Raw genomic sequence first — 27,325 nt, 5'->3', positions numbered from 1 at the left:
ATAAAAAATGATGTCAGCTTAAAGCAGACATTGAGTTAATGTTAGTTTGCAACCAATTTGGGCGTTTAGACTAACTGAATGATGAATATAACATTTAATCTGAAGAATAGGAAAATCTTTAATATTTTCACCAAATTGTCTTTTTTTTTACAAATAAGTGCAATATATTTCATCTAAAATATAGCAATAATGTGAAGTACAACATGTCATGAAAAAACAGTCTGAAAGTAAACTCGGTTAGATAAGGTGTTCCAAAGTTATAACTGCATATCGTGACACAGGCAGATTTTAAAAATTTAGCTGTGTCCTAAGGGTGAAAATGAGCTTAGTCCTTAAGGGGTTAAAAGTAATGCAAACTATACTATACTTTTAGTGAATATACATACAAACATAAGAACTAGGCAAATATATTGTATTTAATCACATATTTTATTACTTAAAGAGAAATTGTCAAAGTTTTTACAGCACTTAACAGGTAGAGTATGAAATAGCATTGCCTCTTGTATGTCAAATCCTGTTTACCTTAAAATAAATCACCTCAAAAATCATATGCAAATGAGAGTCCCTTATTGCCTGAGATGAGGCATTCTTAGAGGTGTCACTTTAGATGTCCATATTATATATCACCTAGAACAATGCTATTATTATCATATTAAAGAAGAATCTCATCTTTCAAACTGCAGTATGTTCTGTGACATACAAAACTGGAGATACAGTAAAGACATTAAAGACATTTTTGGGAAGGCAAGCTACTGATATAGATTCAATCCACCTAATTCTTTAACTTTCTGTATCTTCTATAGCACACAAAACCACAAGATTGATGCAGTTTAAAATATGAAATTCTTATTTTTAATATGATCTGAAGTGAAACTTCACCTTCAGTCTCTAAAATAGGCACCCTGTCTCAGGTTGCTGATAGTTTAGTGGTGTATAAGTCAGTAAGAGGTTCCCTTTAAATGTACAAAGTGCTAGGTTCTGTTAAATACAAGTTGGATCCACATTTCTTAGTGAAAAAAATGACTGCACTTTATAGTCAAAGTCAACAGGCCTCCTTTGAGGTGCTTTGTATTTGCGTGTCATCTTGTTTCCAAGGTAAGTAATGAGTTCACAACACTCCAGAAATTGCTCCATTTTCTTCTTGTATTTCTTCCGAATGAAATCTGAGTTCCGTGGATTGTATGCTAAAAAACAATGAATTGTTTGAATTGACAACAGCCCTTGTTATAGACTAAATAATGATGTTGAAGCTAAAATTTATTTACTCCCAACAAAGTTACCAGTATTCCTGGTTCTGAATAAGTCAACAACATAATCCTTAAAAGGTTCTTCCACAAAGAGTGTTACAGGTGACTACACTTTGTACTGGTATTGTAGCTCAGCTATGAAAAAATTTATGTAGCTGAGCCGCAATACCATACATTACCTGTTTATGGAAGGAGGCAGACATGTTTTTCAAATCTGAGACAAGCCCATCAAATCCACCAGCAAGCAAAGTTAAAAAGAATTTACCTGCCCAAGATACAGTGCTACATATAAGGCACTCTCTGAATCCATCCACCATAGTCCCATATAAATGTATCCCTCCTGTCTCACTGGTCATTTAACATGCAGTCCACTGTTAATATGTCCTCCCTGTCCCCCAGGCTCCTAACATGCAGTGTGATGTAAATCAATCCTTCCTATCCCTCCAGTTTTAAGCTGGAGTGCCATGTAACCTCCCTCGAGCCCCTAACATGCAGTTCCATGTAAATACACCACTCTTGTCCCAACAGCCCCAATAAATGACATCACTATTGTCCATTCCCCTGCATATCCAGTCCTGTTCTGTTTCACACACCTTTGCTTCTCTCCTGTCTGCACAGATATCTAATGCTTCTCTGCTTTATGATAATGGCCCCGCTCCTTAACTGTGATAGACCCCCACCCCTCCATGACATCGAACCCAGTGCAGGCAACCAGCCAAACATAGTGATGATCTCCAGGTATTAGCAGACCATGTGATGTGGACATGTGACCAGCGGCCGGCCATCTTAAAGGGATTAAAGGGCCAGTAGAATTTTAAATAAAAACTAATTACATATTAGCTTAGATTTTAAAGACCTATTTAAATAAAATAGACACTTCAGGAGAGATACATACCCTTAAAAAGCCAAATAACTATGTCAAATATATATATTTAGAACTTTCTTACCTTTTAGGTGATATGCAATATACAGCAGGGCTGACCGTTTTACGCTTAGAAATGGATACTTTGGCTTTAGACATCCCACATCATTTAATGCTTTTATTAAAGCAGTGGCTGCTCCCTAGACAAACATGTGAAAACATAATTCAATATTAATTTCATGTTCATGTGCTGTACTCTTAAGTGCAAAATATGTGAAAAATCCACAACAGAATGTGGCATTTAACATCCTTAGGTGTCCTTGGACTCTCACGCAGCAAAGGCTTACATGGATTTTCAATACAGCCACCACACAAAAGAAGCCATGTATAATGGAGCAGAAAAAAATGCAAATATTTGAATTCATCATAAAATATAGATTTTTCTTTTAATATGTTAAAGTACATAATTCCCATTCCAAGGAAGTCATGGGTTGCCTGTGACAGGTCCTCCAAAATAAAAGTCTGTAGTATCTGTTCTATTTACTAGCCTAGATCTGAGAGAAAAAGAAACATACCAAGTGGCCTAATTTGGCAACAACTAATCAACTAATTACAAAGGAGACCAACAAAACTTAACTTTTACTATACCTGCTTAAAACAATACATCGTGCTGTAGTGCCCTAGGCGACATGGCCCATATCTGGTGGCATTGTACTATAGTCATCTCTCTGGAACAGTGTCAAAACCCTTATTCGGGCACTATTAGGTACTGCAACACCAGTGACCCCCACGTTTTTTTTGCTGGGAGATAAGCCAGCGAGGGTCAAAAACTATCGACTAATTCAATTAATTGTACTGGTAAATAGAATTCACATAGCAGCGAAATGGAAATCACCTGACCTGTATTTTACAGCGGTCAAAAATAGAAATAACCTACTGATATTGTTTGAGCAAACTGAGGCGGCCAGGACTAACCCCTTCAGATGTTTGAAGGGATACGGAACCCTTGGATTGCTGCACAGGGCGCCCCCAACCTTGAGAGGATCATGGATCATATGAATCCTCTATCACACTCACTTACTACACTTACACCAATCTCGTGTGGAAGCCTTTCTCCCTCTCTTTCCCCTCCTGTGTGCCCCTTCTCCTTTCCCAACCCTTCTCCCTTACACTTTATTGTTCAACTGATACAGCAGCTGGCTATGTATCTGATGAGACTTAGTTATACTTCTCCCTGCAAGGGGCATTTGTTTTGGCGTTTCTATTGTAAGGCTTCTTTATGCTTCCTGATCAATAAAGTTTTGTTGAAACTAAAACAATTCATCGTCTGTACATCATACATAGGGTAAATGGAACCAACATGTACATCAAACACCATCAGGAGTATTTGTTATCACATACATCATTTTACAAAAATTCTGATAATTGGGTAGCTATTACCAGGAGCAGGCCTGTGGGGAGCAGTCTTAGGGGAAGTGATAATGGATCAAAGTCTCGTCAACACAGACTCACTCTCGTCCTACCCTGTTCCCTAATATCCCGGTTAATTGCTCCTGTCCTGACAAGGACAGTCCCACAAGTGACCCTATGCTAAGTGTACTATACTTCAATTGTAGTGTATGTGCATATGCCCAATGCGTTTCATGTGTATCATGTGATGGGAAAGCCGCAAAGCCACTTGTGATTCGGCTGGAGCAGTGGCTCACAAGCCGAGAACTAACCAGCAGTTAAATGATGATATGTGTTCGGATCTCTGTTTGAGATTCCCCATACTTTCACATGTGATCAGATATGTCATCTTCAGTGCTAGTGCATGCGCCAGAACCAATGAGACGAAAGCACAACATCGCCCCTGATGATGTTTTGATACATATGAAACACGTTGGGAATATGCACACACACTACAATTGAGGGATAGCACACCTAGAATTGGGTCACGTGTGGGATTGTCAGGGCAGGAGCAATTAACCAGGGAATTAGGGCACAGGCTAGGACTAGTGTGAGTCTGTGTTGACAAGACTTTGATCCATTACCTCTTCCTCTAAGACTGCTACCCACAGGACAGCTCCTGGTAAGATCTACGCAATTGTCAGAATTTTTGTGAAATGATGGAGGTGCTAACATATACTCCTGATGGTGTCTGATGTACATGTTGTTTCCATGATTATGCTAATCTACTAATCTCTTATACTTTGTGTAAAATAAATATTTTGGTAATTGTACGTAAAATTTGTTTTATTAAGATGCATCTTATATGAACCTGTTCTAGGTATCCAGTTAAAGGAAGAGATGTCAGCATTATTGGCTCCATCTTTGGAGGAAGTTTGGATGGAAGTTTATGGTCCCAATATTTTTCTGGAAGTCTGAAGAAAAAAACAGGTCGTTAAAATTTGGGGTTTCATTATTTCATTCACTGCTTTAGGCTGTTCCCTGCCAGGTGTTTCGGGAAATGTTGTTGCGTTTTACAATTTTGACATGTACAAATAAAAATGAAATTACAACAGAAAAGAATTATAAAAAAACCTCAACAAACCATATATTTTCTGAAAGTAGACACTTACCCCATTTTCAAACTTGCATTAAAGGGGTTTGCCAATGAAAGAACATTCTCAAATGACAATCCCCTAGTGATATTTACACAATAAAGATAATTTTTAACCCTTTACTTTAATTTTACTCAGTTTTATTGCTGTTTTAGGTTGGTCCCTAGGTTGGTCAGTGTAAAATTCCAGGTTGTGGGCGGGGACTCTCTAAGCAGACACTTTATGATTCATCTAGTGCTTTGTGTTGACAATGTGGTTAGATTATCAGGGTACAAGGTTTATATACACTTTAATTTAACTTCTGAACATTTAACTAGTATTTGACAAATAGAAAGAGAGATAGGACAGATCAGAGATGAGACATGATGAGATACCCATTACATACAATGATACTATTAGATCTGATGTGCCTGTCTACCCCTCCCTGGATAAAGACTTATCTGCCTATAGCTTGTAGTTCTGCTTACGCTGTGTACATGCTGGCAGGAAGTCAGTGAGTGTGAAGCAGTGTGAGTTCTGTCCTGCAATGCAAGGGGAAGGACTAGAGTGCAGGGAGCAGAGAGAGACAGACAAGCTCTGTGAAGCCTCAAGTAAGATGGCAGCCAATTAGAAACTGACAATAAGACAAAATACATTTTATTCATAAATTGTTAAAAAATTAGGGCTGCCAATTCCTATAGCCAAACCCATAAGACACACATAACAGGCTAGGTTAAGATATCTCTAGGAATTAGAAGGACTGTGTGTTAGGGGTTAACACTGACCTGATTTAACACATCATGCCCTGTTACTATTGTTCATCCTACCTAGAGTCCTTACACCTATTATACTGTAACGGTGCTCTGTCCCCTGTCTACAATATGGTGATTAAAATAGAGGAGCAAGCACCTGACAGATAGACACCCCAAAATGGCAGCTGACCCTAAAGTCAGAAGTTACAGGGTCATGTAATTTTGTGAATAACAGTTAATTAGAGCATTGGTTATTTTGTTGTCCTGAGTACATTTTAAGAAACTTGTTTTTTTGTGGGAATACCCCTTTAAGGAGTTTAAAGACATGGGCACCTTCATACAATTATGATTCAAAGAGTAAAATTTTATTTGGAAGATTGCGTAAAAAATAAAAATATTCAGGATTGTGTCACATGGAATCAGCAAGTGTGCTCTCAGATAGTTATGGACAGGGAAGGGTTAATAACATGAATATTAAAATGTAGCTACATATAAAGTCAATATTTACTTTAGCTGTTAGCTGTGATAAGCTCCTGTGTGCACCTTCCTCCTTCTCCCTTATTCTGCCATCTGATTTATATATTTAAAGGAAATCAACCACTGCTATAGAGTGGTTTTGAGCAGAGATCATTTACATACCGCTGTGATGCTGCAGAAGACAAATCTGTAAAGCTGATGCCCAGGAACATTCTGATTGGAGAGAAAAAGACTTTTAAAATCCCTGTACATGACAGCCTTAAAGTACGTGAGGGAGGCCAAGAACAGCTTGGGCGCTCAGTGCCTCATATGCATAATAATGCAAGCCTCTCGCAGCTCGAGGGGTGCTTCTTCCCATTCTCCTCCCTGCCATTCTCATGTACGAGTTCCGGCTTGAACTGTGAGATGTGTACATAATTATGTATATAGTTAGTTCCCAAGCTGTTCTCAGCCTTCCTTGGGTGCTCCAAGGCTGCTGTGTACAGGGAATTTTAGAAATCTTCTTCTCTGCAATCAGAAAGTTCCTGGGCTTCAGCTTTACAGATTCATTTTCTGCAGCACCGCATCAGTATTTAAATGATAGCTGCTCAAAACTCCTGTATAGAAGTGGTTGAAATTGTCAATTTAAACGTGACTGACTATCTCTAGATCCCTGGAAGCTACAAACACATTTTTGAATTAATATGAAAGAAGAAATTCTCCTCTTTCAGATACAAAAAAGAATGTGCCAGAGATCCAAAGTTATAGCTCCTAAAAATCCAGACTGTATCTCATTCATCCTGGGCCATAGAGGACGTATGAGATAGTATATAAATATATATTCATTCTTTCTTTCATGCATTCTCTCAGGCATCAAGTATTAGAATATGTAACGTTCCACACAGGCCCTATACATTGGAGTCACATACTAATATCATAGTCCCTGAATATAACACAATGTAGCTACTGTATGTTTTTTAAATCTTTACATTGATATGCAGCAGAGGATGATACAGTCATTCGCTGCCCTTATGATGCAGTATTATGGAATTATGGGAAAAATAACAGAAAAAAGGAAATATAGAACTCTAACGGTAAAGATGGTGTCTAATCAGAACAGAGAGGCTTCACTGCAGGGAATGTCCGTCTCTCACAACCTGCACTTGTATCATACAGAATGCAATCAGGTAAGGACAGGGATAAAAGGATCACGATCCACCAGACGATACTTCCTCTTCTAATTTATACTGAACTTTTTTTCTACATTTCTAGGGGTTCTGATAGGATGAGCCCCTCCCTCACAAAGCATGTAGATCATTTGGTCAGCATTAAATGCGGGATCTAATTAGTGAAACTAGACTGTAAGAGCAGTGGACCAAGTCACTACTCTGCCCAACATGGGAGAGCCGTGCAGTACTCGCCTAAGAGCATTTAGTGACTGATGTAAAAAAAAAAAAAGGTATGGGTGATCACAAAGGGGTTAAAATACAAGAAATGCAACTATTACCATTGCTTTGATCCAACATGAATCATTGTACACTTACTTCATAAACCTTTGTAACTTTCTTTCACTTTCAAATATATAGATTTTATCTCTGTACTCCACAGCATGTTCGATGTGCCCAGAAACAAGTGCTTCATAACTATAAATTACAAATAGCCAGAAATCGGTGAGCCATTAGTGGAGAAAGCTGCCATCTTACTTACCCAATTAATAATCTTTGGTTAATGAATACGACATAGTAAAGTACATACCATTTTTTCCCATCCACATAAGTTACGGGACAGTAACCCTTCATCTCTGCGTTTTTGGGGAACTTTGATTTTACATCAGCCACTGTCAGCTTCCTAGGTAACATTTCAGATGGGGGAAGTGGACATGGTGCTAATGGGGGTACATACTGCTCTGGAGCTTGTAAGAATGCCTGTTAAGCATACAACATAATGCTGTCACTGTTAGCATACTGTATGTGTATTAAAATATTGTAGATTACAAGAATAACTGTAAATGAATTTATAAGTAGCCAAAAAGATGATAAATTACTACTTTTAGAGTACATTGAAAAGCCTTCTTTCTCACTTTATATTACAGTAGTAAATTCACAGAGTTTTTTTTGTTGCCGCTAGAAGTCTACAAAGGTGTTAAAAGAAGATGTACAAAACAAGTATTGTTACATAGAAACTTACATTTGTCCATTCACCAATTTGGCAGTACAAATGTTATAAGATGCCAAAAATTACAAACTACAACTTACAAAAGTATACCTTTCTTTAGAAAATCTGTGGCCTAAATGCAATGAAATCTTTATTCAGATTTCTATGCAGATTAGCAAATTACTAGGATTAGTGGGTGTGGACCTGAGGTCTGGAGCATTCTCTTCTAGACAGTTTTACTAAGCAGCATCTCCTACTTCCCTAGGTTGACGGTGCTTTGGTCCTCTAAAACTGTTTAGAGAATATGCAATGGAAAACTCATCCGATTCTTCCTCTGATACAGGGTGCTTCATCTACAAGGTCACATGTTTAGATTATATGTGATCTAAGTCCCTTTGAGATTTTCTTAGTTCTCAGTTATGCCAGTAAAGGTTGGATGCAAAGTCGTTATCTGCCTAAGACACTATTGAGATATGGCTGCAATTTATGGATTAATAATAATGAAAAATGAAACAGTACTTCAAAATAATGAAGAACTATTACATTTTTTAAATGTCCTTAAAGAACATATTGTACATGGTGTTTGATAATGTAATTTGACACTACAAGCATGGAAATATAAATACAGATAATTCAAAGTTGTAGGTTACTCCCTTACTTCACATTGGTCCACTATTGTGTAAATCTATCAGTAAAGCTAAAGTACAGTATATATTATTTCTAATAAATATATAAGCTGTTAACTATTGTATTGTTCTTTCATAAGGATAATGTTACTGCTCCATGACTAAAACTGCTTCTCACATGCCTGTACTTTCTAGAATATGTAAACGCAGTAGTTTTTTTATGATTTTTTGGAGTATAACTCCACTGATGAGGACATTAAAGATGTTATATTACTATAATTGTCATTATCAGTAGACTATCAATGAATAAATGTAGTAATTTCATAGATAACATAAGGTACAATTTAATGTATACATCAAAATCTGTTATTTCGTGTCATCTTATTGCCATCAATATACCTAAAAATGTACAAGAATGATTCCGACTTACAGCAAGCTCCTCTTGTGAAGCCATCTTGTAGTAGTGCCCTCTAAACTCAGCTGCAAACTGTAGGGATGAAGTTACAGAACAATCGACAAGCTCCCCCCTTTGTGCCAGACTCACAGGACAGTATTGTCCAAACTCTCCCAGCCGAGACAGTAGCTCATGAGGACTGATGCAGAAGTCAGCGATAGCAGCTGCTTTACCTGCTCGAAACAGAAACACAATTTTTGTGAGGTTAACCCTAAGTAAAACCTGTTAGCAATCTAACAAAAGAATATAACACAACATTTCACAATTACTTACATTCAACTGCCACAACTAGTGGAAAAACTTAGTGAAAACTTACATTCCAGCGACATGGATGGCAAAACAGTTCAGCTATATATAGCATTATTGTTTTATTTTTATTCTAATTTAAGACACATTAAGCATAGGAAATGACGAACAATGAAGCTAATGGAAGTTACCCATTTCCCATACCCTACAGTGCAGGGTATCTCATGTACAGCAGAACCTATGATGCACTGTCCTGTGTAACACAACCAATTTATTTATTTAAATGACACAGTTAATTGATGAATTCCTCTGTGTTGGTGTTAATAGTAAACAGAACACCTGCTGCTAGGTTCCTCCAACAATTAATGCTTATTACTTGGGGCTTAACAAATTGATACTTCAGGAGCAGCTTACTGTTAATAGTCCCTCCTATGGAAAAGAAAATGTTCAAAATAAGAAAGCATACTTTACCTTTCAAAATCTTTGCAGAAACCAGTTCCCCAGTGCGCGTACCTGAGGAGTAACACTATTTCTGCTCATTGTTCTGTGTCTTGTATAATTCTTTTTCAAACATTCCCTTTCCTCTCCAAAGTTTCTATCTGCAATGATAGCGGAGGTACAGCTGCTGTGACTCACTGCTACCCTCCCGCTGCATAGAGCTTCTATGTTATCTGACACCTCCGTAAGCTTGTAAGATGCAATATATTGAGAAGTTCCTTATATTTACCTGTACTATTGGCTTATGCAAAGTCTGTTAAAAAGTCTGTGATGAATTAACCCTTTCATTACCAAATGTCATTAGTATCTAAATGTCCTGGACAAATTTTGCAGTTTTGTTCTGCTGCTGTTTACATGAGGATATTTTTTAGAACCGTTTTACATATCATGATAATTTTAACTGTTTTTCATGACATGTGAGATTTTAGCCCCTTAACGACCAAACCCTTTTCAATTTTTGCATTTTCATTTTTCACTCCCCACCTTCAAAAATCCATAACTTTTTTATTTTTCCACGCAAGGAGCTGTATGAGGGCTTGTTCTCTGTGTAACAAGTTGCACTTCATAGTAAAAGTATTTAACGTATTTTTCGGACTATAAGACGCTTCTTACTATAAGACGCACCCCAGATTTAGGCTTCCAAAAAAAGGAAAAATATATTTTACACCAATTAAAATATCCCTGTTGGTCGCACTAAAGCACTACATTTACAAACTCATCTCTGCATCATCCATCCACATACACACTCATCTCTGCATCATCCATCCACATACACACTCAGCTCTGCATCACCCATCCACATACACACTCATCTTTGCATCATCCATCCACATACACACTCAGCTCTTCATCATCCGACCACATACACACTCAGCTCCCCTATACACACTCAGCTCACCCACACACACTCAGCTCACCCATACACACTCAGCTCACCCATACACACTCAGCTCACCCATACACACTCAGCTCACCTATACATACACACACATACATACTTCCCCCATTCCCCTTCTTCTTACCCTGTCCCAGGGCAGCATGTTAGTATGAGACCTGCGGTGATGTAAGAAGCATGTGATCAGTCACATGATTCTGACATCAACGCAGGTCCTGTAGGACATCGGTTAGAGCAGTACGGAGGCTCCTCTCTGGGAGATTGGGTGCAGCTCTGTGTCAGGGCATCACCTGATCTCCATTACAGCGGTCAGGAGGGTCTGGCAGGGCTGGATCCTCCTGACCTCCGGTCTATAAGACGCAGGCACTTTTTAGCAAGATTTTATAGTCCAGAAAATGCGGTAATATTCCAAGTGAAAAAATGCATTTGCACGATTTTCTTGTGGGCTTGGATTTTACGGCTTTACTGAGTGCCCTAAATGACATGTCTTCTATATTCCTCGGGATGGTATGATCATGGGGATAAAAAATTTATATAAGTTTTATAATGTTTTCATACTTTTACAAAAATTAAAACCTACTGCACAAAAAAAAATCTTCATTTTGACATCTTCTGTCGCTAATAACCTTTTCATACTTCAGTTTATAGTGCTGTGTGTGGTATGGGATTTTGATGACATTTTCAATGCTACCATATTTAGGACTGTACAGTCTTTTGATCACTTTTTGAAAAATATAAAAATTTTAATAAAATGACAAAAAAGCAGCATTTTTGCCGCTATTTTCCATTACGGGAAAATATATTTTGATAGATCAGACATTTTGGGATGCAGCGATACCTAATATGTTTATGATTTTTACATCAGTTCTAGGGAAAGGCCGGTGATTTTATTTATTTTTTATTTATTTATTTTTACTATTTTTCAAACCCCCTAGGTTGTCTGATTGATCCTACCATATATTGTCAGTCTACAGTATAGCTGTATATGGGGATTTTGCACATAATGTGCAAATAGCCTAAAACAAGTCAGCCTCGGGTCTTTGTGTGACCCGAGGCTCTTTAACGCCGCTGGTAGCTTTGCCGGTGGCGAATGATTGACATAACAGCATTATGCAGCAAACACTTACCAGCTATGGATAGTGCTCAGCCCGTGAGCCCTCTACAATTACCCATAGGCAAGGCGTGACTTACTTTTAGGTAATACTTGGGAAGGGTTTAACTTGATAGGATAGTTTTATTACGGTAATTAAAATGTTTTCTTTATGGAATTAACAGACACATTATGGGCATTTTTCTCACTAAAGTTTTTTAATAAGTAAAAAATGTAACAAACCTATACCAAAATATTTTAAAAATATGTACAGTGTCAAATCTGTCACCCTTCCGCAGGTTAACCTAAAGATGCAAAGTTTCTGAATGGTCTAATAAAAAAAATAAAAATAGGGATGTCACTTGGTTCAAATTAGATTTTTATAAAGGGACCCTTTTTCAGAATGTATACTTCTTTTATGCAAATGTTGTTTTTAAAATCCACCTATCAGATTATGCAGTATCCCCGGTTTAGGTACGGGCCCCAAAAATTTAATAGAGTAGAGAAGAAGAAGTATCAGGGTAGTATAAGAGCTTTTAGGTGGAGGTATAAATGTAGAGTAAATTAGGTAACGTCTAAAAAAATATTTTTTATTATTGATAAAGGGAGGTTTCTGAATGGCAAATACTGTATCAATAGTAAAAAATATGCAAGGCATGATCTTTTATAAAACACGTTTCAAGTTGACCATGGTTATGATATCTACACACGTGACAACTGCATGGAGTATATGCTAATAGAACGTAAATAGCCATACAGCAGACGTAAAGGGTTTGCTTTCTGTATTTTACAGGCCTATGTGTTGGAAGACATAGATGAGCCAATATGATAACTGAACTTTGCTCCAGTCCATCTTTTATATAACATTCTATTTAAAGGAATGAAAAAACAAAAGTAAAAAACAGCAAATAAAGTCAAATATTAATGTTTACCTTCCTTTATCCTCTGCAGATAGGTTCGTATCTGACTGATACTTTTATTGACTTCTTCAATAATTTTGTTTGCAACCCACCACTTGCTGCGCATTGCATCTATTTCACACCAATTTTGATGTTGTGTTGAATAAAAGTCCTTAATACGGTTAATCTCCTGCTTATAGTTTGAGTTGCGCACAGATAATATCTGTGCGCTGTCATGCACAGGATAAGGTCTACTGTAGAAATAAATTATTGAGAACACAAGAAATAATGAGAATCTGAAATATAATTTCAAGTAATCTCTAACACATATCATTGAATAACAAGTGGTTTGCTATCTAGAAGACATTTATGAAATACTCTCAAGACATATAAACACAGCAATAAGTCTAATCTATATGACGGTGTTACCTTCCCTTTTGTACTATAAGATTATTAGTTACCAATATGATACTACATAAATGCTTTTATGGCAAGTGATAGAGAAATAAGCTAATATATAACATTAAGACAGCTGCTCCCTAATATATTTACTCATTTGACTATGTCAAAATTTTATATATACTATATTTTGCATCAAGTTAGCATTTTTCTTGGGTACCTTTTTGCATCCTTCCTATCTTGTAGTCCTCTTTTCAGAACTTCCTTCACTGGTAGTTCTAACTCAAATATTTTTATTGGTATAATGCTGCATGCTTCCAAAAGATCTGCTTGTTGCTTTGTTGCAGGATATCCATCAATAACAACTCTGTAAATAAAATGTTATTACTGTACAGTATTACGTCTGATCATGTCTGATAAGTAATAATGACTAATGACTGGTGTTCACCACACAAAACTGCTCTGTGTGGTTTCTCTGACATTGAAGCTTCCTACCAATCAACATGCTGCTAATGTTGTTCATATTTCATTTTTATTATAACTCTATGTGCCATGATTGCGGCAATATAGAGTTAGGAAAATTAGCTAATTAGCCTGGGGCGCTCCGGCTACATCACCAGAGCACCTTGTCCAATTTATTCACACCGCATATTCATATTCATGCTGCATCCTAGAAATATGCTAAAAATACCTCCAGGGGACATACTGTTTGTAGGCTTGGGCGAGGGGGTTAATGTGGTGGCAGCTTTGTTATAAAGGACATTTACCACCAGGATCAAGGACTGTAAACCAAGCACACTGCCATACTGGAGTGTTCCCCATTTAGCAGTCCACTTTTCTTTAAGCTTCCTATGACCTTCTTTTTAAGGAAAAAAGGCTTTCCCTCACGCTGATTTGCATAATTGTAAAAGCCTTTTTTGTATAAACCAGGGCATAAGAAGCTAAGAAAAGAGAAGATCCTGCCAGAGGGGACACACATAAATATGTCAGTGTGCTTGGTTTAATTCCTGATCCTGGTGGTAGATGTCCTTTAAAGACCTTACGTTTCTGAGGAGATAGCAATACCAATATTAATAGTTAAGTAATCGTATAGCTAATTGGATTATCTGTATTTTAGATTTTTAAATTGATGCAGAATTTATGTAGACAAGTGCCTATTTTCATTTTATTAGAAATGAATAAGTAAAATTCTTGTATGGTGGCAGTGAAAGGTTTGAGTGAATGCCAGGGCTAAGGGTGAATTCACACAAAAGAATGTCCACCCGGTCGTAGCTGAGCAGGCATACGTCCGGTGCACTGGAGAGGAGGAGGGGTGACCCCTTCCTCTCCATAGAGCTGCACGGCCGTGCACACGGGGAAATATAAGACATGTTCAATCTTTTACAATCAAAAAATGTCAGTGCTCAATTCTACATAAAATGTTTAATTCCAAATGTCAATAGGTAATCTCACCACCTCTTCTTTGGTTAAAAATAAAAGGTCTCCTTGGGATCCGTTCCCATTCACTGGATCAAGGATACAACCCCGTTTCACCTTTGTGGCCGAGGTTTACTGTTGATCCTGTGTTGGGGACAAAATAGTGTAAATCACCATGGTAAAGGGTAAGTAGTTTATTGTGTATACTCACAAAATTAATAATAAAACCGCGCGTATCAAAATTTGTTTTTAAAAAACAAGCCAAACGCCTTGCCCAAGGCGTTTTTATCATTAATTTTGTGAGTATACACAATAAACTACTTACCCTTTACCATGGTGATCTACACTATTTTGTCCATAATCCCTTAACACAGGATCGACAGTGAACCTTGGGCACAAAGGTGAAACAGGGTTGTATCCTTGATCCGGTGAATGGGAACGGAGAAAGAAGTAGGATCCCAAGGAGACCTTTTATTTTTAACCAAAGAAGAGGTGGTGAGATTACCTATTGACATTTGGAATTAAGCATTTTATGTGGAGTTGAGCATTGACATTTTTTGATTGTATAAGGACTTTGGCTTTTGTGGAACTGTGCCTCCGGACTTTTTAAATTCCTTTTTCTGGAAATCGATATTTTATATGTGCAATCTTTTTCCCATGTATGAAGCGGTACGGTGCTACACGTGTGCAGCATTGTACCACTCTGTGGACCTCTTTCCGTCTATGGGGGATGTATGTACGGCTTGTAAGCTTGCAGACGTATATACGTCCACCATATGGTCATGTGAATCCGGTCTAAGAGAGTAGAATTTAGCGTAAAGGTGCAATAGGGCTTTTTGTACTAAATTGTGAGGCTCTCTAGCGTAATGATGTGATGTGACCTTGGAGTGGAGGTTCATCACAATACCATTATAAAACTCCATACTACCAGAGAAGACTTCCACAGTCACCATCACAAGGCTAAAAATCTCAAAAGTAGTTGTTCAAGTTACAATAAGAACTTGTTTTAAGTCTCCAGTTTAGGTTTAAAATATTATAACAAAAGATCATAACTCGACTTAGAATGGACCACACCAAAAAATTTGTACATTTCCCAAACCATGATTCTAAAAGAAGAGGTAAAAGAAGAAGTGTTTGTCAGGAGGAAGTATAACAGGAAAAAGGACAAAAGGGGGTTCAAACATTTAAAAGAAAACAACCACAATGATTCACACCATTTTGGTTCTGACACTAACTACATTAGTTATTCTAAGCCTTCTTTTTTAAGCTGGAGAAACCCCATGCTTTCAGCATTACAGATTGGGTCTTTGCATTAACATTTCAGTCACTAATTTTCACAAATTTTACAGTAATTTGAGCATTGTACTTTTTGCATGGATACATACATAACAGTACAATTTTCAGTACAGTTCAAGGACAAGTTCTCTAGCATGAAAAGACTAATACTATGTAACGTACATTATTATCATGAACTTATAAATTATGAACAGATAAGTGAGTTAATATGTTTCTGTTAGGAACACAATTTTACTTACCCTATGGTATTGCATCTGAGGTCCATCATAGCTATTTCTAAACACCTTATTGCCAGATCATCAGGTACAACTAATCCCTTCTTAAGATGACCCTTTATGTCTGAGGCAAGTTCAGTGTAAGGCTGATTCTCTAGCACAGAACGTATGGCATGTCCTAAGGAAAGATGCTGTAATCCATACAGCTGTGTAAAAATCTTGGCAACTGAAACATAATAGAAAATATATACAAATTGAGTGTGTAGTAAATGTAAGTGTGCTCATGGAATACAATACACAATGGCATTAAACATGATAGACCACACTGTAATACCAGCAGTCCATGATTGTTGGTATCTCACTTAGCCAGCCAATGGACACATTTAGAACTTGAACATGTGCTGCCTGTCCTGACCCAATGCTTGGATTACCAGTTATGTATAAATCTGGTCTGCATGACCTCCGCCAGTACCTAAGCTATTCTTTTGACCAGGGTTGTAATAAGGTTACAATGGGTCCTGGGCTGCTTGAAGATTATGGGCCCCCTAACAATATACAGCTTCAAAATGGTTGTTTCCATTTACATTAAAATTGCTTACAACAGCAATACACTAACAGAACCAAACTTACTTCATAGATAAAAAACAAAAGCAGGCTTTCCAAGTAGATACATTACAAGAACCATATTTATTATATAGATATATATATATATATATATAGATTTGGGATTCGTGGATCCTCTGGACCTCCGCAGGAGGTGGTACTAGCCGACACCTGGGACCGGAGTCTAAGTGGCACCTGGTCTTAAAGGGGTATTCCGGGAATATGAACGTCTGACACAAAAACCAATGATGATATAAATAAATGAGGACAACAATACTCAATGTCATTAGTCACAAAACGGAGCTTAAATAATTTGATTTTATGATTTACAAAATTTATGGCCTCTCTAAAGTAGGTGGAGTTATCACTAAGATGGCCGCCACTGGAAACTACAAGTTCCATGATCCTTTAGTTCTCAGTAACTCCTCCTACCACTTATGCTCTGCTCCCAGTGATGATCTAACAGGTTTTCTTGCTCTATTACCATAATAATGATGTGTAACTGCCATCACCAAAACACCGGCCATACTGGATGCACTGCAACCAACCGACTACAGCCAAACGTAGTGGTGATCACATGACCCTGCCCAGGCAGGTACAGGACATGTGCTGTGGACATGTGACCAGCAGCTATCTTCTGTCCTGCAACAGACCGTGCGGAGGAAATTAACGGACTGATTAAAGGGCCGGTAGCATTTTAATTCTTCATTACAGTGTATGTCATCAGCATTTTCTGCTAAGGGGAGCAAAATTTTAAATAACAACTAATTACACATTAGCTTATATTTTGAGTGCCCACTTGTATATGAATTATGCTGATTCCTGGAATACCCCTTTAACCAGAGGGTAGGGTGCCACCAGGTAGTTCCACAAGTGCGACTAGACCGCGGTGGCAGCTGAGGTTGAGGTACCTGAACAGGAGACAGTCTCGTGGTCAGGTTAAGAAACAGGGTCAGGGCAAGCAGCAGAGATGCAAGGTCAAGTCCAATCCGGGGTCAGCAAAGGGAGGTCCAGGAAGATGGGAACAGGAGCACGGGAACACAGGACTCAGGAGCAGGAACATACAGGAATGCAGGAATACTCAGAAATGTTTCAAGGAAGCTTTCTCTAAGGTGTAGGCACAAATACCTAGCACGGTGAGATGGGAGAGGCAGGTTTAACTAGCCTTCTGGGAAAATGACCAGTGCCAATTAATGGTGCGCTGGGCCTTTAAATTTCCTGAAGCCGGCACACACGCGCCCTAGTACATGGGGTCGTGTGCGCATGGAGCGAGGACGGGAATCGGGTGCGGGGACAGGTAAGTGGCGCTGCGCCTGTGTGTAGCGAGGGGCAAGGGTGAGCCTGCGACCCGCGATATGGGTCGCAGGAACACCTGTGACAATTATTACATAGGTAAGATTTAAGAGCCAAGCCCACTACACAAATGTGTTACCAGAACTAAAACTACTACAAAGGCACAGTACCAAAAACCAATCCTACTACATAGATACAGCACTACAACCAAGCTTACTACATAGATATGTATATACATAAACTAAAATTACTGTGTGCGTCCACGTTATATAACCTTTAATGTTAAATAATACCTCTTTGATTTTGTTAAACATATGGATAAAATATGTAATTTTCTTGCCATCCATTATTATACATTTACAAAGCAGCAGTACTTGGATGTATGTCACTTCCACGTCACCATTGCAGTGAACTGGAATGAATTGCAGTACCAAGCACAGCTGCTATGTTATATACAGAGTTGTGCTTGTCAAGGCTAAGTTTATACTTGCGTTCTGCAGGTACACATTCTGTTATCATAAGCAGAAAAATAGAGCAGCAGCTCATGTTTTTTCCCCTGATATTTATAACCTATGGTAAATGGAAGGTCCATTAAGTCTATAAAGAACGGAAGACCTTCTGTTCACCTTTCGTTCTTAGTTTTCGTTACACTCTCCTTGGATGGAAAGTGTAGTGGGAAGCCTTGCTGCAGGTGTGAACTAGGCCTAAGTCATGAAGAAATTGTGTCATGATTGCTGGGGGTCCAGATGTTAACATATTAGGCCATGTTCACACATCTGTTTATTTCCTTTGTCCTGCACATTTTAAGAACATTTTTGCTGCGTTTTTTTGTGACACATAAGGATGGTTAAAAATAAAAATGTTAAGGGACTTTTTTTTTAATTTTTATTTTTTTGGGGGATTAAAGTTACAAACACTGGAGAAAATAACTAGGATATGTTTTTTTAGCCTACAGTATGTTACTTTTTTGCCTGCTTTTTTGGGCTGTTGCTCTTGACTACAATAATGCCTGTACAAGTGTCATAAATGCTTGCACAGGCAATTTCACACTTTTCAAAATGCTTCACATTTTTCACTGAGATTTTTCCAGCCACACAAGGAACACTGTGCACAGCTTGCAGGGCAATTTTGCTTTTGCATGACTGACACGTCTGGTAACAAAGCTCTTTTCTACGTGTCAATGGTACACAATGGGGCAGATTTACTTTGCGATCCAGTGGCGCGTTCTCTGCGCTGGATTCTGGTCCGGCCGGGATTTATTAAGGCAGTTCCTCCGACGTCCACCAGGTGGAGCTGCTGCGCTGAGGTTCCCCGAAACGCACTGGAATACACCGAGCCGGGCTGAATAAAGGTAAGTGCAAGCTCTGCGACACATTTTTTTTTAAATGCGGCGGTTTTTCCAAATCCTTTGGGTTTTCGTTCGACCACGCCCCCGATTTCCGTCGCGTGCATGCCAGCGCCGATGCGCCACAATCCGATCGCGTGCGCCAAAATCCCGGGGCAATTCAGGGGAAATCGGCGCAAATCGGAAATATTCAGGTAACACGTCGGGAAAACACGAATCGGGCCCTTAGTAAATGACCCCCAATGTATAAGGAACTCTGCTATGACCCTCGGTAATGGTGTCCTAAAGTGCAGGGTCCTAACTAGTGCTCAAATCTACTTTGTCATCTCTTCTTGTGGCGATCACTGTCTGGGGGTGAGTAGCCTAGGGAGCTAGGCCTAACAATTACAGCAGTCTGATGACCAACTACATAAGATGAAAGACGTGGCTGTTGTGCATGAGGGAGGTGGTGTGTACCGCATGGAGACCGGAGACTGCACTGATCTAAGGTTAGAGGTTATTACTGTGGACCATAAATTATAAGACTCTACTGTGCCCTGATTCACACTTTGCTTACAATTCTTATGGCTTATTTCTCTTCCGTGGCTATTTTCCCAAATTCACTTTCTTGGTGCATTTGATGGTGTACATTTGATGATTGACATTACCTATAACTGGGTGATCAATAAAATGTACAGGGATACCCCTGCAGCGAGTGTCTATAAGAAGTGCTGCATATGGTCATGAGGATATAATGTAGATCATATATACATGACTATGACATATAATCATGCCATGAGAAAATAAAATATCTGGAGCCTTGTTATCACAGACTGGACTGTTATTATTATCATCTGCTGCACAATATCCCCAATTTCTGAAAATAAAACCTAGTGTAACCTCTGTTTCCTATATGCCAGAATGCTTTTGTCCAACAGTCCGCTGTTATTTACATCAGGACTACTCAAAAAGGTAGACACCTGGTGGTTTCCCTTCATCAAAAAGGTTGGTATACACAAATTAATTTTTGCTAAATCTGCATTGGAAAGTCCCATTGTGTGCATTACATTAACACACTCACTTGGAACTTTAAGTTCTGAGAAGCCAGACAATTATTCTATGAACTGTAAACGTTAAATTAGACTTTTAAATAGTTCCCACTAACGGAAATCTAACAATTGTTACACAAAATCTCTGGTCTAAAGAACACTATAGAACCAAAAATAGTTTCTAACAAAAGTGTAAGCGTATTAATATGTTCTACCAACAGTTAGAAATCAATCTGAATTTACTTTATTTACCTGTCGTTTTCCCAGATTTTGGAGGACCAAGAACTGCAATTCTTATTGGCACGGATGGCTGTGGTTTTGGTTGACGTATATATTTAATAGGATTTTTCATAAAAATGTCTCTATTCTCTTTTGTTGAGAAAAAATAAATGAATTGCCGGTAGATGAGTGGATAGCCAGGATTTTCTTGGTTTATAAAAGGTTTAATTACTTCTCCCTGGCTTAGCTAAATTTGGAAGAAAAATGGTAGCAATTTTGATAATTATTGAAAAGATGCATAATTTATTGAATAGATATAATATTATGACTTTATAAACATTAGTTAACAAATAACAGAAATGAGGACTTTAAGTCTAGAAAATAGTGTAATCTTATAGTGTAAGAGATACAGAGCAAAGCGTATTTATATGTGTGTGTGTGTATATACCTCTATATATTTTTTTGTACGCAATACCTTTACTGGGTCCCATCGTCCAAAGATACTGAGATGTTTATATGACACATGAAGCATTTTGCTAGCAAGAGCTAGGCCGACTGAGTAACATTTTTCAAAGAGGCTTGCACGATTTTCCACAACATGATTTAGCTTCTCAAACAGCTGGAAACGTACAATATGCGGTTTTCGACTTGCATTAATTGTAACGCAAGGTATCATAAGGCTTTGAAGTTCTTCCTAAAAATAAAATTGCATTAAATTTTATTGTAAAACATTATTCAAGTTGATTCTGCCTTTTTTTTTTTAACAAAGTTTCTACTGAACATGATTATTTAAATAGTCCTTGAAAATACAAAAATTCTTTCCAGCAAATAATCAAGTCTATGATTGTTTCATATTAAATATTACCAGACTAGGGTGATTTATAAAATGTGTTGTAAGGTAAGACTAGTGTTGCATAGTTAGACTAGTCTTATACTGCAAATTATTTATCACTGTGTCTGATGCTAGATGATAAATCCGGTGTGGTTTAAGGGGCATCTACAACCAGGATGAAGGATTGTAAAACAAGTACACCTACATACTGGTCTACCCCCCCCCCCCCCCCCACCTCTGGCAGGATCTGCTCTTCCTTTAGCTTGTGATGTCCTGGTTTTTACAAAAAAGGCTTTTAAATTATTTATGAGAAATTATCTTCACACAAGAACATTTTTTAATAACATCTAATTGAAGAAATGTTTATATGTGGCAGAGTATTAAAACTGAATGTGAATATCCTGACGAGAATACCCCTTTAACCCTTTCAGCACCTGGCCTTTTTTTGTTTTTTCATTTTCATTTTTTACTCCCCATGATCAAAAATCCATAACTTTTTTATTTTTCCATGTACAGAGCTGTGTGATGGCTTATTTTCTGCGTAACAAATTGCACTTCATAGAGATGGTATTGAATATTCCATGCCGTGTACTAGGAAGCGGGAAAAAAATTCCAAATGCAGTGAAATTGGTAAAAAACGCATTTGTGCCGTCTTCTTGTGGGCTTGGATCTTACGGATTTCACTGTGTGCCCCAAATGACATGTCTACTTTATTCTTTGGGTCTGTGCGATTACGGGGATACCAAATTTGTATAGGTTTTATAATGTTTTCATACATTTAAAAAAATTAAAACCTCCTGTACAAAATTTTTTTGGGGGATTTTGCCATCTTCTGGCGCTAATAACTTTTTTATACTTTGGTGTACAGAGCTGTGGGTGGTGTCGTTTTTTGCGGATTTTGATGACGTTTACAATGTTATCAATTTTAGGACTGTTCGACCTTGTGATCACTTTTTATAGAATTTTTTAATTTTTTTAAATGACCAAAAAAGTGGCATTTTCGACTTTGGGCGCGATTTTCCGTTACGGGATTAAACGCAGTGAAAAACCGTTATCATATTTTGATAGATCGGGCATTTTCGGATGCGGCAATACCTAATGTGTTTATGATTTTTACAGTTTATTTATATTTATATCAGTTCTAGGGAAAGGGGGGTGATTTGAGTTTTTAGGGTTTTTTATTATAATTTTTTTTTTTTTAAACTTTTTTTTATTTTTATTTTTAGTACTTTTCAGACTCCCTAGGGTACTTTAACCCTAGGGTGTCTGCACGATCCTATCATATACTGCCATACTACAGTATGGCAGTATATGGGGATTTTACTACTCATACATTACAATGTGCTGATAGCACATTGTAATGCATGGGTTAACCCGAAGTAGCATCGGGTCTTCGTGAGACCCAAGGTTACCATGGCGACGGATCGCCGCTCCCCGATGACGTCAAGATGGAGACAAACTTATGGCCAAGAAACCCACAACAGTCACAGAGCAGTGGAACAGACTGGAAGAAGAGTACCACAGCAGTGTAAGAGACTAGTGATGTCCTGTGGCCACAGATGTACTAAAGTCATTCACAGCAAAGGCCTGTGCACATACTACCGATTAGTGACTGTTAGAATCCATCTCTGTGCTACAGTCATTGCAGTTCTCTAATTATGAAAATCACGTTTTTTGCACGTTTTATATTGACATACTTTGGTAATTTTGTAAAACACTGTTCTAGTGGTATGGTGTACCCCTTACAAAAATCCATCAAATGTTGATCAATGAAGATTACATTTTTTCTAAAAAAAAAAATTTAAGTGATCTTACATACTCTAATTTTGAACTCCAGTATAGCTACATAAAAAATGGAAAAAATAAAAAAACAACCTTAAAAATAAATGAAAGGTAAACTAATCCTAGTATATTAATAGTTAATATTGTGAAGTTAAAATCATATATGAAAGTATAAATTATGGATCCAGGGGGTGTTTTATGTTTGGACCACTTGGGAATACAGGGCCATGTAGCTGGTAGCCAAGTGGGTATCAGTGATGATAATGCTACTGATATGCATTATGCAATCAAAATGCATAGCAATGCATATTATTATATAATGCATATTCTGAATGCAAATCTAAATATATTGCATATTTTAAACCTATGATAAAGAATAAATCCAGTCCACCTTTGACACATGTTATGTATCCTGCTCCTACTAACAAGACATTGGGGCTTATTTACTAAGGGTCTCGCAGCTGCATTTTCGTCGGGTCTTCTAACTTTGCAGGGATCGCGCCGGGGATTCTGTCGCAATCGCGCCGGCATTCACGCAACACATATCGGGGGCCGGGCCATCGGACAATACGATGGATTTGGTCCAAGCGTGGGATTTAACATTCAAATTTGTGTGCACTTACATGCACCGGGAAGAAGGTGAACTCCGGGGGAACTTAACGGGGAGCGATACATGCAGGATATCGGGCGCAGGATCTACGTGGATCGCGGCAAAGTGCATCAATGCCCGGGAACGCACCTCGCAACTCGGACAGGTAAGTAAATGTGCCCCATTATCTTCATAAAGAGATGCTATTAGCCCAGTGCTCACATGTCACAGACATTTCTTTGAACTATTTAACTGCTGGTTTCTACTATCTATTCAATGATACTCCTTGTGAAGAGAGCTCCAGGCAAGGTACTTGCACTAAAATGATAAATAGCACGATACATATTTTGTATTGATACAAAGAATAAATGGCAAATCTCATTTGGAGTACACAGCAAAAGCTGTGCAAAGTGACTGAAACCATCCGCTGCAGCAGTTTGTCCAGATCTCAGCTATTCCACGTTTGTGATTTCTAGAACAATACATCTTTTCAACATCACAAACTCCCCAAAGGAGGCTGGTTGCCCTTTAAAGACAAATACAAGAGAGGATAAGATAATAAAAAGAATCTCCATGGGTAAATGTTTCAACACTGCAGCTGTAAACATTCGCCAGTTTAGCACTCAACAATGCATTGGATGAATTTCACTGCATTTGGAAATGTTTCCACCTTCCCAGTACAATACATGGAATATTCAATACTAATACTAGGAAGAATAGTGGAGCACATTTATGTGCAAATTGGATTAAGTGCAGTTTGCCTGTGTAGTGTGCAGGGCGGCCAGATTCCGGATTCCTGGCGCACCTTTTTGCACTGCCCCAACAGAGAGCACCAACTTTTTTTCGGTGCAACTTTAACAAAGGGCTTGCGACACAATTCTGTCAGACTGTGCATGTTAAATCTGTGGCACGGTCCGACTGAGCACTGGAACGCCCCCCCCCAAATTTACGTTGCATGAAGACTAGTGCAGCTGCACCACAAAAGGGTTGTGTGCAACAAAATTGCTGTGCAGGCACTTCTTAAATACCTGTGCTAGCAGTTTGCACTAAAAAGAATGTGCAAAGTCTGGCAGAAAACTGTTTCACGCCCCTTAGTAATTGTGCCCCAGTGTCTCCTGGAGAAAAAAGCCATACAGGTCTGTAAACGGAATAATAAAAAGTTATGGCTTAAGAGAAGAAGGGATTAGTAAATGGAAATACAAAGATGAAAAAGGCCATCGGAGGCAAATGGTAATGACTTCTGTGCACTTGTATTTACACTGTAAGAAAGCTCTTGATTGCTTGATGACCATTGATGACCATTTACCTTTACTGACTGGAGAGATTCAGCATCTGATTCACACTTTTCTCCAATTTCAGTTTTCATTCTTTCAATGGCATCCTCTTCTTGTTCTTCCTCCTCCTGCTCCTCCTCTTCTTCTTCTGGAAACTCCTCTGCAAGTATCAGCTCAATGTTGTCTACTTCTTCCTCTTCTTCTTCTTCCTCTTCCTCATTATCACTTCCTTCTGCATCCTTCTGACTCTACTCAAGGAAACAAGTTACTTTGTCCTTGCTTACGAACATTTTTCACAATTGAGGTAAACAATCATTCAAGATTTCAAATTGCACTAAAAATCCCTACAATCACTAGTCGAAAAATACTTTTGAGAGTCAATTAAACTGATCCTTCATGAATAGAAATACGTAAACTCAAACAATAAATACTGATATAGTGTTGGAATTAAACATCTCACCGTCTCCTCCTGATTTATCTTTTGCTCTGCTAAAAGTTCAGCTCGTCTTTTGGCAATCTGTTCATCCTGTAATAATGTCGTTTTAATAGCTTTGTTAATCTATTTGCAGCTGTGAACATCATTTCTAAATCACATTCTGAGAATAGGTCACAAATAGACTATATTTTTTACAGACGGCATGATGCAATTTATTTTTTGCATGACGGCATGATGCAATTTATTGAGCATATTAAACATAAAGTTACACAGTAGCAAAGTAAAAAAAAATTTTGTAAAACATATGTACTGGCGATTCAGTATTCTGGGACTAAAAGATTTATTGAAATAATCAGCAAAATCTTATAACACTACATAGATTTACTGTACAAAAAACTTAAGTAAAAACTTAAGTTAAAAAGTAAGCAAGAACTATTATAAACAAAGTAAAATGGTTTGTAAGTACCTGTAAGCCGAGGACATAATGGAAGTAATAGCCATGGGTATACCCTGTGAATTTGCCAGTAGGTAATCTGTGGTGATGTACAGTTGCAGCATAGTAGATGGGATTTTAACTAATCCTCATCACATGCTGTATAAACAGTCTGATATGCTAAGTAACTTGAACTGCAGATGGGCCAGGTGTATCTACACCAGGATGTCTGCAACGTACATCTCCATCCTAAGAGATAATCTAATTTTCCATTACTTTGATATTATTTTAAAAAAATAGCTTTAGGAACCTCACAAGCAGATTTTTTCTAATTTGTCACTAAGAAAGATCTAAGAAAGATACATAAAAACGTGAAAAATACTATATAAAAATGTATTTACACACCCTTATTTTCTTCTTCATATCACGAAGTCTCTGTTTTCGCTCTTCCTGTTTTTGTCTTCGTTCTTGCCACTTAGCCATACGAGGGGGTAGTAACCTATCACAAATGTCACTTTCATCTGCTTCTAGGAAGACAGCAATATCTGGGAACAAGCCACGGTCACCTATGTATTGGGCTTCTTCAACTGTACTAGGAAAGCCATCCAGTACAAATCCAGCTGACCTGCAATTTGAATTAGTAGAAACAACACTTAAACAGAAACACTCCAAAAATAGTATAGGGAACACATTTGACCGGGCATCAAAAATCTTGATAAAAAGATGAATGGTGATAAAAAAATATAAAAAAAACTGGATGCATACCCTAATTTAAGGGAATCTGTCATCAGGGAGGTTATTTTTACATGATGACAGTTTCCAATAGCCAATGACATGTTGATTTTAAAAATGCCTTGATTGGCAATTTAAACAACTGCACTGCTTAAAAAAACTTTATTTTACAATACTTGACTCCCTGCCAAAAGAATGTGGCAGCAACGGGCCATATCTGATGTCTTGGCAATGCCTCCTCCTTTTCCCCTCATTCATCGCTTCTCTCCGACTCCATCCCCCCATCTTACGTCAGCTCACTGCCACAAGGAACGAGTGAGGGGAGAAGGCATTGACAAGAGTGATACATAGGCCATTGGTATTCCAGCAAGGGAGAAAAGAATCGCAGTTGAACAGGCACAACCCCCGCTGCTTCTCGGTGGGTAACCCCCGAAAAATAAAGACGGTGCGGTACCTCCTGGGGTCTTCAGATGCAATTGGATTACTTGCAGTGCTCAAGTCCCAAAGGTAAATAGATGTAATAGTTCATCTTTATTTAGCGTACAGGCAAGCAGACATGTGAGGATGCCGAGGTCCAAAAGGTAACAGGCTGTTTCGCGCTGCTAGCGCTTTGTCAAACCTCCTCGTCATGTTCAGAACCCCTCCCTTAAAAAAACTGAAGGGGGAGGTGTCTGATATCATGGCGAGCAGAGAGATATACATGTAAATAGTGCAAACAAAACAGTTTATAGT

The 27,325-nt window shown here is 38.1% G+C and overlaps 1 protein-coding gene across 5 annotated transcripts in view; it reads right to left on the bottom strand.

Annotated features, from left to right (window-relative positions):
• Positions 1–410: 410 nt before the first annotated feature.
• AK9 (adenylate kinase 9) overlaps positions 411–27,325 on the bottom strand; it is a 106,367-nt gene continuing 79,452 nt past the window's right edge. For 4 of the 5 annotated variants that reach the window (XM_072141799.1, XM_072141798.1, XM_072141797.1 and 1 more), the window contains 14 exons: positions 26,267–26,486; positions 25,453–25,518; positions 25,025–25,240; positions 20,991–21,209; positions 20,549–20,762; positions 16,052–16,253; positions 13,321–13,467; positions 12,735–12,955; positions 9,050–9,246; positions 7,595–7,764; positions 7,384–7,482; positions 4,370–4,472; positions 2,195–2,309; positions 411–1,184 (listed from right to left, as the gene is read on the bottom strand). In XM_072141799.1, coding sequence (XP_071997900.1) covers positions 982–1,184; positions 2,195–2,309; positions 4,370–4,472; positions 7,384–7,482; positions 7,595–7,764; positions 9,050–9,246; positions 12,735–12,955; positions 13,321–13,467; positions 16,052–16,253; positions 20,549–20,762; positions 20,991–21,209; positions 25,025–25,240; positions 25,453–25,518; positions 26,267–26,486 — 2,392 coding nt within the window. In that variant the 3' untranslated portion in view covers positions 411–981. Of the gene's footprint in view, positions 1,185–2,194; positions 2,310–4,369; positions 4,473–7,383; positions 7,483–7,594; positions 7,765–9,049; positions 9,247–9,790; positions 9,919–12,734; positions 12,956–13,320; positions 13,468–16,051; positions 16,254–20,548; positions 20,763–20,990; positions 21,210–25,024; positions 25,241–25,452; positions 25,519–26,266; positions 26,487–27,325 lie in introns of those variants that run through there. The other variant, XM_072141801.1, reaches the window with a different exon arrangement.

Source organism: Engystomops pustulosus, chromosome 3 (assembly GCF_040894005.1).
Source record: "Engystomops pustulosus chromosome 3, aEngPut4.maternal, whole genome shotgun sequence".
NCBI classification, from domain to species: Eukaryota; Metazoa; Chordata; class Amphibia; order Anura; family Leptodactylidae; genus Engystomops; species Engystomops pustulosus.
This window is presented reverse-complemented; position numbering and strand designations above follow the sequence as displayed.